This window comes from Gossypium hirsutum, chromosome A01 (genome assembly GCF_007990345.1).
Source record: "Gossypium hirsutum isolate 1008001.06 chromosome A01, Gossypium_hirsutum_v2.1, whole genome shotgun sequence".
In the NCBI taxonomy this organism is placed as follows: domain Eukaryota; kingdom Viridiplantae; phylum Streptophyta; class Magnoliopsida; order Malvales; family Malvaceae; genus Gossypium; species Gossypium hirsutum.
The window spans coordinates 119,593,642-119,606,681 of record NC_053424.1 but is presented as its reverse complement, the minus strand read 5'-3'; the positions used below and the strand labels follow the sequence as shown (position 1 = coordinate 119,606,681).

The 13,040-nt window shown below is 32.9% G+C and overlaps 1 protein-coding gene across 1 annotated transcript; it reads right to left on the bottom strand.

Moving 5' to 3' along the window:
* Window positions 1-10,242: 10,242 nt before the first annotated feature.
* On the bottom strand, window positions 10,243-10,587 carry LOC121219500 (short-chain dehydrogenase reductase 2a-like). The gene has a single exon (XM_041097782.1). The coding sequence runs from the start codon at window positions 10,585-10,587 to the stop codon at window positions 10,243-10,245; it is 345 nt and encodes a 114-aa protein (XP_040953716.1).
* Between the last annotated feature and the right edge of the window lie 2,453 nt (window positions 10,588-13,040).

The following is a 13,040-nucleotide window of genomic DNA, read 5'->3' as shown; positions in this document are numbered from 1 at the left end:
AAATTAGTTTGTGACCTTGCTTAATTGTTGACGTTCCATTTTAGAATTTAGCCTTAAGACGAGGCTTAAGTTGGTCTTGCATTAGGATTTGGCTGCACCCAATGAAAGACGGCGTCTTTTGGATGCAACCGAGAGTATCTCTTATATTCCTTCTGTTTTTCAATGTGTTTTGTTCTTTGATGTTTGGTTTCTTCAGGTAATTACTAAATTTGCAAAAGAAAAAACCTGTCTTGATTGAATATCATATATGTATTTGCCATCTCCTTTATTGGTGTGTTAATTCCTAGAAATATGATGGGTTGGTGAGAATTGTTTAATTAATTTGCAAAAGAAAAAACATGTCTTGATTGAATATCATATATGTATTTGGCATCTCCTTTATTGGTGTGTTAATTCCTAGAAATATGATGGACTGGTGACAATTGTTTAATTTACTCTACTAATTACATATCCATCTGCAAATTTGAGTATAAATCCCGACTCGCAACAAGTAATTAGACCGTGATTTTTGGCCAAGCTTTGAAATGAAAATGGGCTGAGAGTAGTTGAGACTTGAGAGCGAGGGAGATGAGATATCCCTTTCAGTCATTATCCTCGTAGTTAAAATAGGCTGAAAAGGCGCCAGGTTGGCGGCAGTCACGCCATCACCTTCAGCTCGCATGCAGTGCATGTACAGTTAATTTTGATGGCTCTTTTCATATATATAATTCACCATTAACAGACAGTTCGTCAATGGCTTTGCTTCGTAATTTAACACCCATTTTCAAGCTGATACGAAAAAAAAATAAGCAGCAGATGAATTGATAGAAAATCAAATTTGAGGGTCTTAAAATGTTGAATTTGTCATCTACACCTTTTAACCAAAGTATCAAAAGTGGCATAAACTAGTGTCAGATTAGACCATACCGACACGAAGCTTCTGCAATAATATTGCATTTTGAACGACCAATGTTGACAATTAGTTAAATCCATGGAATATTTGAATGAGATTAGAGATAGACAGTGACAATATGTACGTGGTCATGCATAAATTTATGAGCACCAGTTGGATCCAACCTCCCCCTCGTGTGCAGTATTGAAGTGGGAAGTGGGAACCTTGGTTGATGAATTAATGGCCATGATTGAATAGCTGTTGTATTATTGGCACCTTCTCTGTCTCAAACAACCAATTGACAATAGTGTAGCAGGTAGGAGATAGATTGTTACTCTTCCAAATCTTTCGTCTCATCCACAAACTAAATCCAGGTTGAGGGACTTCACAAATCTCAGTAGGCGAGGGGTGCCTATCATCTACGGATTTTGCATATTGGTTAGCCTGTAATTGTTTTTCTGGATAGATGATTGTTCACTATTTCGAATTCCCATAAACAGACCAATTGTACCAAATTTTAGGGTTATAAGGGACTTACGGCTAAATGACATCCACAAGTTAGAATAATCTAAGTGTGTATTTGTACACCAACTAAAACCATACCACATTATTATCCATTTTAAATTGAATTAAATTAATTAAGTGATAAATCAAGAAATTGAACTTTTTAGAATTCTTCTATAAAGATACAGTCAACCCTCTCTATAACAGTCACCCGCTATAATAGTCAAGTTTCTAGAACCGATTTTTTATATTTTATTTTAACCTTCTATAATAGTAATATCTATAGTTATGGAGTATGTTGTTTATTAAATTAGTTCTCTACAACAACATATAGTCTAAAATTTTAAGTGAAATTATAGTTATTTCATGTAAGCAAGCCTATTAATTATCATTTATTAAATGAAAATAATATTCAATGAGTGGAATTAAAGATATTAGTTCAAGAAACTATTAAGTTCTCTAATTAAATATTCTACTATGAATTTGGAACATCATACACTTATAAATTAATTACTTGAATTTAGTATCTCATGATAAATTAATTAATTAATTGAATTTGTTAAATTTATGAACTTTATAATTACTCATGTGAAAGAATGCAAAATAAAATATGCATAAAAGCAATAATGCATGCACCTATTCCTACTTTCTTTCTTCTTCTTCTTCTTCTTCTTTTAACATAATTCACACTTTCTTTATTGATAGAAATTCACAATATGAATTCTATTGTAATCTTATAACGATTATCTCTCTATAACAACATGCTATTATAGGTGTAGAATAGTCACCTCTCTATAATAGGCAAAATTTAGGCAAACAAATGAAGCTGTTATAGAGAGGGTTGACTGTAGCACGTACGCCATATTATTTAAGAATTATTATTAATCAAGAGTAATGAATGTTAAATTTAGCACTTAACATTCCTTTCTATATTTATTTGGACCTTTATTAAGGTCACATTACCCTTTTTAGAACTTAATTAGGCTAACAATAACGTTTGATTCCATTTCAAACTTGTTTCGGATCTCTTTTGGCTCAACTAAAAATTTTCAGTTTTAGGTCTATATGTCTCGAGACAAGGGCTTGAATGTCTCGGGATAGTGTCTTGTTACTGTAAAACTTTAGTTTCGAAGTTATCTTATCTCGAGACAAATGAGTGTATGTCTCGAGACATGACCATGATATTGTAGCTTTTTAGCTTCGAAGTTCTTGTGTCTTGAGACACTTTTGTATGTCTCGAGACTAGGACAGGAGACTTGAAAATTTTGTTTTCAAAAACTTTCGAATTATATCAAAATTGTCCACCATCAATCCAACACAGTAAACAAAACTTATATACTATATAATACATTGTATTTTCAATTCAAAACACCATTAACTCGAATATTAAAACAACTAAACACTCTCTACTTACTTCATTATTAAAGCTATGTACATGCCATAATCTAAAACCCAAAATATTAATTCCATACTCTCTTTCAAGCCTTGGAGATGTGATGAGATGTTGATGACGATCTTCTATCAAAGGTTTCAGTCTGATCTTTCACTTATGCGTTAAATAATAACGCATAAAGCTATAATAGCTTAGTAAGTACCTATGAAAACAAATCTTACCATAGCTTTAATTTATTTAACATTAACAATGGTAATATTATTATTCATGAATATATCATAATAATCAGTAAGTTCTTCAATAATTACAAATTTCACTAACATTTTAATTCATTAATTTATCATTTTACGATTTAACAAGAACTTTTATAAAAAATACTTAGCACGACTTACTAACCCATGCTAGACACGTATGAATGATATGGATACATGGAACATATTACAATACATGGACCACATAAGTGCTAGAAACACGAGCACCTAAGTGCATTAACAAAATAGGAGGCACTGAAGTATGATATCACGAATAACACGGGAGTGTTCGAGATCCTATGGCATGTCAACTATATCCATGAAGATCAACACTAGTTTACATAGGCATTTGAATATTACTAAATTTACATCAACCACAAATACTTCGTTCCACGATTTTCACAATTTTATTACACTTTCACACTTTTTTTTGCTCTAATTTACTATTTTAACATTCCATGAACATATAAATTCAAACATTAAAATTTTCAATAGTATTTCCTTTACACTCCAATTTGATGAATAACCACAATCTTTATTCATACTAGTATTTATTTCATGATTTTCATAATTTAGCTACACTTTTATACTTCTTCAATTTAGTCCTCATTTTCATGATTTAAAGTTTAATTGTAAATTTTAATTACAATAATCACGAGATTTTATTCACTAAATTCTTGGTCCATAATACATCATATGTTTCGTACTCTGTACATCATTTTCACTTATCAAATAATAACACGTAAAACTTTCACATAGTTTTCAATTTAGTCCTTTTTTGCCACAAAATTCAATATCCAATACTTAGACACTTTAAATGAATTCTCTTCCATGTAACACTTCACTTGAGTAATTCTTTTCAACAGTTTTAATACTTACAGTCATTTCTGAATATCTTATGATTTAATCCTTAACATTATAAAAATTCAATAATTGTTACAATATCATTCTAGTTTCACCCTTTATTCAAATTCACTATCACATAATACTTTAAAAAAACATTTCATCACAATATCATATTTCACATATCTATTTTTTTATGCACTTCTGATGATCACTAAACTAACTATAAATACAACTAAGGTAAGCGCGCCTATCGAACAATAGTATAGTTATGGGGAGTAGGAATATCGTATCCACGAGGACTAAAAGTACAAGTAATTACCGTTTTTTCTATCATTTAGCCTATAAATTGAAGTGATTGTTTTTATTCTAAAATTACTAAACTAATTTAACTAAAAACGCAACAGAGAATAAAATAGGAAAATAATCGACGGTACCAATGAGAGAGACAATACCCAGGAAAGAATCCACCTAGACTCCACTTATTATTATGAATCTGAATTAAACGATTTATTCGCTTATGCCTTGATCTGTAGAAATCCCTAAATCATATATCTCTTTCGAGAGTAAGAACAACTAACTCTAGGTTAATTAATTGAAATCTCTTTCTAATTAAAACTCCTATTGTCGCATTAACTTGATCTATGGATTCCCCTATTAGATTTGACTCTAATCCGGTAGATTTATGTCATCCTATTTCTAGGATTACATGCAATTCCACTTAATTATGCTAGATCTACTCTTAAACAAAGACTTTTTCTCCACTAATTAAGTACATTAAACATGAATTAATATCCTGAAAATACTAAAATATGAAAAAAGCATACATAATTGAGAACAAGAATCAAGTATTTATCATGTAACTTAGAAATCAAATAATAAGATTCATCATAGGTTTCATCTTCCCTAGGTATCTAGGGAATTTAGTTCATCATCCTAAATAGAAACATCTCAAAGTTAAGATAACAACAATACATAAAGAAACTCAATAAAACTTCTAAAGAAATTAAATGGAGATCTTCAATCTTGAAGGAGATCTGCTTCTGAGATGATTCTGATGGCGTTCTTCGAGTCTTTTCTTCAGTCTTTCTGTCTATACCCTTAAGTTCTCTTCTAATTGATATTTATAGACTTTAGAATGCTCAAAAAGCCTAAAAATTGGGTTTTTCCATGTAGTTCTATATGGATTTTACTTTTATTTTATTTTACCACTGTATTTTATTTAAATAAAGATTCGTGTCACTTAATTCTAACAGTGATGAAAGCATAGTCAAAGTTGAGATTTTTACATTTTTGAAAGTTCACAAAGTTTAAATCTATTGGATGCTTTTAAAGAGAAATCAAAATAACAGTATGAGTTTTTGTATCTAATTGCAAGAAAGTTAAAGTTACAGTAAAACTAAAAAAACTAACAGCTACCAATTAACTAAGGTAAGAAAAGAAAGAACTCAAAACCTAAAAATGGTGAAAGAAAAGAAAAAGGGAAAACTAAAAAGATGATAAATGTGGCTCCTTTATGTTTGGCATCAAGTGTGCCTTTAAGACACCAAGTTATAACTCTAATATTTTGACAAAAGTGTCTTTGGAGTGCATGAATTGACTTGAGTTGGTGGACATAAAATTGCTCTTGTAGTATTTTTCACCTCGTCAGACATCAGTGTCGCAACACTCTTGACAATAGTACAATCTTGGCTTTGGGGGTTCTCAATGTCGCAACACAGGCTATCTGGTGTCGCAACACCCTAAACAGTGGCCCTGGATCCTTCACTTCAACCATCAGCAGTGGAGCCGCGGCCTCGAAAGCTTGGAGTTGAGACCTCAGGCTCGGTGTTGTGACACAGCACACTTAGTGTTGCGACATCCGTGGTAGACTACTCCAAGTTGATTTCTGGTTGAAGTTTTGCTCCCTTGAGGTGATAAAGGGTTGGTGTCACAACACCCACATTAGTTGCAGTTTTCCTCATGGTTTGGCCATAAATGTGTCCCTACACAAATTCAAATACACCATTAGACTCCCAATGGCAAAATTTTGTCTATTTGGGTCTCAAAAGGATTGAAATGAAAGAAAAACAGTCATTAATACTAAAAACTAAAAATAAAATAACATAGAAAAGATTCGTAAATTGTTTGAGAGCAAACTAATAAAGTGTTCAAAAGAGCCTAATTTAACGTTTCAAATTACAGAAGATCATTGTTGCCTTTATTGCGCATTTTATCAATAATTGGGCAGCTTCACAAACGGTGTACCAACGTTTGTTACCCGTTGTTATGTCGTAGCCTAGTTTCACTGTTGTTGCATGGAGTCGACCCTCGGCTAGTGCTTAAATGTAACGTTGATGCGACATGGAGCGCCATTGGTCTGAGGGCGAGAAATGGGGCTGTGCTTCGTGATTCGCTTGGGGTGTTCATTAGGGATGTCGAGGCAGCTAATGGCAGCATGTCAAGCAGCAATCGCCAAAGTGTTGGGTATCCGCGAGGCCCTATGGTGGCTTAAAACTTGCTGTTTCAATAATATAGTTGTGGAATTTGACTGCATTGAGGTGATTACTGCTTTACAATCGAATACTTTACTTAGCCCTAAGGTTGGTTTGATTACTGGCTTGTGTCCTCTTTCCAACACATTTACTTTCACTGGATCCGTCGGAGTGCTAATAGAGTTACTCACCGATTAAGAGACTTTATTCCAAGAAAATTGTATAGTTTATGATACTGTGCCACCTAATATGAGTTCTGTCCGATGTTAATGGCATCAATCGAGAAGTGGAGCAGTAGGCAAAGGTGTATGAAAAGAACGTATTGGCTCTGAATTTAGTGGTGCTCTCTTTTCCTTGATTATTTTACTTAATAGTGTTTTCAAAAGAATAATAAAAAGGTATTGGTATTGATGTTGTAACCGAATGGACTTGTGTTGATGAATGCCAAATACCTATTTATAAATCAGTTCCACAAGATATAGATGCATGAATAAAAACCTGATGAGTAGCATTAATGAGAGATGGGCCCAGGAGCCTGCAAAGACATATGTGGTAGTAGTATCTAATTGCAGTCTGGTTGAAGGATATGTTAGGTATATATTATGATGGAGCTGGACTAATGATTGAGTACTTGTTCAAATTCATTTCAGTTTCTTGTATAGTAATAAAGATGAGGACCACGCATCTTGGCCTACCACTCATCAATCCAGATTCATGAAGCTCTAATTAATTAATAGGCCCCAACCCATGGAAAAGATAAATGAACAAGCAATTCTAGGTCTAGTGGATGATGAATCAGAACTTACTGGTTTTCTTGCTCTAAGCTGAGTAGATTTCAAGCATGGTTTGTATTTGAAAATGAATTAATGGCTTACTAAGGTTGGTCCTTATTTCTGTTGTTTTGAAACAGTAAAAAGTGTATGAAAAATCCAAAACCCAAGAGTTGAGGACCGAATTTGATAGTTTTGTCTTATTACTAAGAAACTTTCATCTATAATTTATTGTAGCTAAGCATCGTATATTTAGTTGGATGGAGGCACAAAGAGAAAAAAAAAGAAAAAGGGAAAGATAGAAAGCTTGGATGTAGGTGAAAATGTAGGGAAAGAGACAAAGAGAAAGCTGTTTGTAATAACTAATGGAATTAAAAGTAGAAAAATGAAAAAGGATAGAAAAATAAATAAAGTAGAAAGAAGTTTGTGGTTTTATTTTTATTTTTATCGATTGAACCAATTTCAAATTGATCTAACTAATTGGTTTCGAGAATGATTGGTTTCGAGAATGATTGACCTGAGCGGTTCAAAGCAAATAAATTATAAAATTATAAAAATCGATTCAATTGGTAGATCAAATAATTTTTTTTAAACTCGAGATTAATCAATCCGTACTAGTTCATAGGTCAACCAGATTTTAAATTTTTTAAATATTAAACATTTACAATATTCTTCTATCAATTTGGTCCATACCCTTTAAAACTGAATTAGACCGGTTGGATTAGAAATCAGTGAGTCAACCAATCTTTTACCTCTCACCGAATCTTTTAACATGAAACTTTAATTTTTTTAATTTAAAAAAACAAATTTTAAAGTTTTTATTTTTTATAATCTTTTATTTTTCATTTTTTTAAATATATTTTTATCATTTGAGTAAATAAAAATAAATCTATATTATTTTAGTATTTAGTATTCTTTTTTTGTAAATTTCCCAAGTTTATGTTAAACATTAGTTTCTTTGATTCGGTTTAACTTTCGATTTTTTATATTATTTTTTATTTTTATTTTTATTTTTATTTTTTAGATTTATTTTAATAAAATAGATTTTATTTTGTCAGCTTTTGAATATCATTTGACGAGGTCACTTTCACAAATATTTTTAAAATATAATAATTTTCAAGAAATTTTTACTTATTTTACTATTTTAAATATAAAATATTTATTTTGTATTGTAAAAAATAAAATTAATTATATATTAAATAAAGAATTCAATTTGATTTTAATTAATCACAATTATTAAACTCACATTTTTATTCGATTCAATTTCCTCCGTTTCTTTCAAGATAGTGTAAATATATATATAATTAAATTAAAAAAAGTAACAGTATTTAAAATCTGAGCGAGATAGAAATTTGAAGGGATGTAGCAGCAAAAAGCAACATGAAAGTGGGAGCATCAGCTACTTAATTTAATCAGAAATATAATATATTTGTTTCATCTCACAAACTATCTTGGGTAGGTGGAAACATGAGCCATTCATCTAAACATGCGTTTTGATCAGTTAGGCCCCATTCCCCAGCTTCATACTGCCCCAACAGTAGTGGAGAATGATCCTTCAGGCTCACAGCATTATCAACAAAAGGTGGATCCTTTGTTTTGGACATAATGTTGTTGTTACCATCTAATGCCCTAAGAAAACCTAACCACCAAGCGTAAGAAGCAGCCTGATTTTCACCCCACTCTAAAATCTGCACTGTTTCCAAGTCTGGAGGTGGTGTAGCAGGCAGTGAAGGTGCAGTAGTTGACCATATTGGTTCAGGAGGGGCATAGCCTCCACCAAAGAGTAACAACATGACTTAGCATAGCTGTAGTAGGAGGGATTACCTACACAAGAAGATGGTAATGGTGATGTGGGAGTGGACCTATGGAGATGCAAGGCATGGGCAACTTCCCTCCTGGCTTCATCCATGTTGATGACGCCGCCTTGACCGGTCTTTCTTGTACGAGACCTTCTTCGCATGAGGGGCTTGCTTGAACAAGTTCTACTTTGAGGTTCCATTGAATGGGATGGTAATATGAAATTGGTGAGTAATAAGTAATGTTGAGTCAGAAGCGATGGCATGTAAGGTGACACGCGTTAGTAGCGGTGGACACATCAAATCAAATCCATTTACTGCTCTTTTAATTACTTAATTAATTAAGCAGAGCCGCTGTGGCTGAAGCTACGCCCTCCCTCTCTACCTCTATAAAGAATTAAAAGCCAGACTGAGCTCTGGCTCAGCTATGAGGCATACCTACTTTATATGGGCCGGGTAATGCCTAATGCTTGCAAGGTTTTTTATGAATAGCACAATCCAACTAGTAAATTGTTTAGATTTGGACTCAAGTGTAGCCACCCCCATATTTCACCTTTCAAATCCCTATATTATTTGTTGGTTAATTCATCAACCGTCCTTGTAGTGTAGTGGCTTTTGTATTCTTCATTCTTTTAAGGACTCATATCAATTAAGTCTTTAATAAGTAAAGTTTTTTAAAGCCCTCACATGTAAAGAAATGAGGCTTGACGTGAAAAAATATTGATAGTAAGTGTGGGAGTTGAAGGAGCAATTAATAATTTTGATATGGGTTGGCTAACTTTGATTGAAGAATGAAGATCATAATTCTCCACATAAAATCATTTTAATTATTTAACATTTCTAAATCGAGTTACAGATTTTAAGTGCACGTGACTTTCGTTGTGGATTAACTATCCAAACGTTAAAATTTAAATTTTTTTGACTTTATTTATACATAATGTATTTTTGGGTCAAATTCTTAAAGATTTTATTGAAAAATTTTAATCAAACAATTTAATCTAATAAAAAGTTAACTGGTAATTATTTACAATGTTTTTTTACTTTAACGAAAATAATCAATAATGTAGATGATGTAAATATTGAATTTGGCATAAGAATGAGTACTAGTGTTTTATGCATGCAAGGTAGGTGGAGGAATTAGGAAAATTAAATGAATTTGTCCATCTACCGTCGACTAATTGCAAAAAAAAAAGTCACATTATAGGCGTGTTTACCACATGCATATATAATAAAACAAAAGGAAGCAAGATCTCACTTTTGACTTTGGAGTTACAGCGAGGCACAGACAATGCACCCAGAGATTAAAATATTATTAAATGCCAAGGCAAATAGTTGATGTGCTAATTGCTAAACCCTCCATCCAAAAAAAGATTATGACCACTCACATACTTGGCTTCGCCACTAGCAAGGTATAGAGCTGCCATGTCTGCTGAACCTGGACTCCCAGAATTCATGCATTGCTCTATTAATTCATGGAATACCAATGAAGATATGCTATTCACTCTAATCCCATACCTCCCTAATTCACAAGCCGTGGTCAACCCAACAATGGCGTGCATGGATGCCGTGTAAGCATGTGGAGCAACACTAGTCCTGGAAATAATGCACCCTCCTCCACCTTGGGGAATCATCACTCTTGCCGCATGTTTAATCCCTAGTGCCACACCTCTCACGTTTACTTGCATAACACGCTTCAATTCATCCACGTCTAAATCAACAATGCTCTTGTGATTCGTATCATCTCTACCACCCCGTCATTATTAATGTAAAAATAGTATGTCGGTAATGACAATATATCGCAAAGAAAAAAGAAATAAAAATAAAGAACACAAATTTTTACGTGGAAACCCTTTCGGAAAAAAATCACGGGCAGAGAAGAAGATAATTCACTATGTCGAATTCGAAATAATTACAAGAGAAGTAGATTATGTCTATTTACAGGCTTCTAAAATCATATTCTAATAGGAGTGTAGTTATTCTAATCAATATCAAATAGATGGAGTTTAATAAGGTTTAAAAAACCTTATTCTAAAATAAAATAAAAGAAGTGTAGTTCTATAGGTATTTTACTTTTATTTTATTTTAACACTTTATTTTATTTAAATAAGGATTCGGGTAATTAATTTTAACAATCTCCACCTTGACACGAATTCTCAATGAACAAATTCTTCATCGCGAACTCTCAACGAACAAGTTCTCTACCTCTTCCGTAAAACCCTTTATGGGTTTAACTTTAACAATGAACACTAATAAAGTCTAAGCAATGCTCAAACTTGGTTATAAGAAGTGACTTAGTCATCATATCTGTAGGATTTTCATGAGTACTAATTTTGCTCACAATAATATCACCACGAGCAATAATTTCACGAGCAAAATGATACCGAACATCAATGTATTTTGTTCTCTCTTGAAACATTTGATCTTTTGTGAGGAAGATGGCACTCGGATTGTCACAAAATACTCTATTGATTTGAAGGTCTTCATTAAGTTCACTAAAGAGTCTCTTAAACCAAATAGCTTCTTTACAATCCTCAGTAATCGCCATGTACTCAGCTTCAGTGGTAGACAAAGCGACTGTAGTTTGCAAAGTGGCTTTCCAACTGATTGCAGAACCTCTGATTGTAAAGACATAACTTGTAAGAGATCTTCTTCTATCAAGGTCTCCAGCAAAATCAACATACCCAATGACTCAATCTCTAGTTCTTCCAAACTGTAAGTAAACATCAGTAGTACCTCGTAAGTATCTTAAAATCTATTGAACTGCTTTCCAATTTTCTTTACCGGGATTCGCCATGTATCTGCTAACTGCACTGACTGTATATGATAAATCTGGACGTGAACAAACCATAGCATACATGAGAGATCCTACTGCACTAGAGTATGGAACATGTGACATGTACTCAATCTCATCATCTGATTGTGGAGACAAAGTCGATGAAAGTTTGAAATGGGCTACTAAAGGAGTACTAACAGGCTTAGCACTCTGCATATTGAACCTGCAAAGAACTTTCTCAATGTAGTCATTCTGACTTAGGTACAATTTACTTGTTTTTTTTATCTCTAAGAATCTCTATACCAAGTATCTTCTTTGATGGTCCCAAATCTTTCATATCAAATTTTTCACTTAGTTGGGCTTTGACTTTTCTTATCTCTCATTTATCTTTCGTTGCTATCAACATGTCATCAACATACAGGAGTAGATACACAAAAGAACCATCACTGTTTTTCTTAAAGTAAAGACAACTGTCAAAGCTATTTCTTTTGAAATCATGAGAAGTCATAAAGGAATCAAACATCTTATACCACTGTCTTGGTGACTATTTCAAACCGTAAAGGGACTTTTTTAGCAAGCAAACATAGTCCTCTTTTTCTGAGATTGTAAAACCCTCTGGTTGTTGCCTGTAAATATCCTTCTGAAGTTCTTCATGTAAAAATGTAATTTTTACATCTAACTGCTCAAGCTCCAAATCATGTATGACCACAATACCAAGCAAAGCTCAAATCGAACTATGCTTCACAACTGGGGAGAACACATCTGTGAAGTCCACTCTTGGAATTTGACTATAACCCTTTACAACAAGCCTTGCTTTATATCTGGATTCTTCAATTCTTGGAATCCCTTCTTTCTTTTTAAACACCTATTTACAACGAACAACCTTTTTACCTTTAGGAAGTTTCACAAGATCTCATATTTTGTTTTTGTGGAGTGATTCCATCTCCCATTGCATAGCAAATATCCACTTTTCTGAGTCTTCACAACTAACCGCCTCAGAATAATTAGATGGCTCTTGGTTTGCATCTATATTTTAAGCCATATTTAAAGAATAAGCAACTAGATCAACCTCGGCATATTTCTTTGGAGGTTTAATTTCTCTTCTACTTCTGTTTTTGGCAATAGAGTATTGTGGTGAAGAAGCAACTCTATTCTGAATTTTTGTATGGGCTTGATGAGTCAACTATGTTGTAGATTCTGGATTAATCTGATGTTCCACCTGCTTTTGATTTTCTTTATTGGAATAGCCTTTAAGAGATAAGTTAGATAGCATAGCAGTTTCATCAAAAACAACATCTCTGCTAATCATAACTTTTCTATTTTCAAGACACCATAACTTATACCCTTTTACACCAGCTTTATAAC

What these genes read in the sequence shown, in the direction of transcription:
- LOC121219500 (XM_041097782.1), bottom strand. Translation starts at nt 10,587, where the DNA reads ATGCAAGTAAACGTGAGAGGTGTGGCACTAGGGATTAAACATGCGGCA.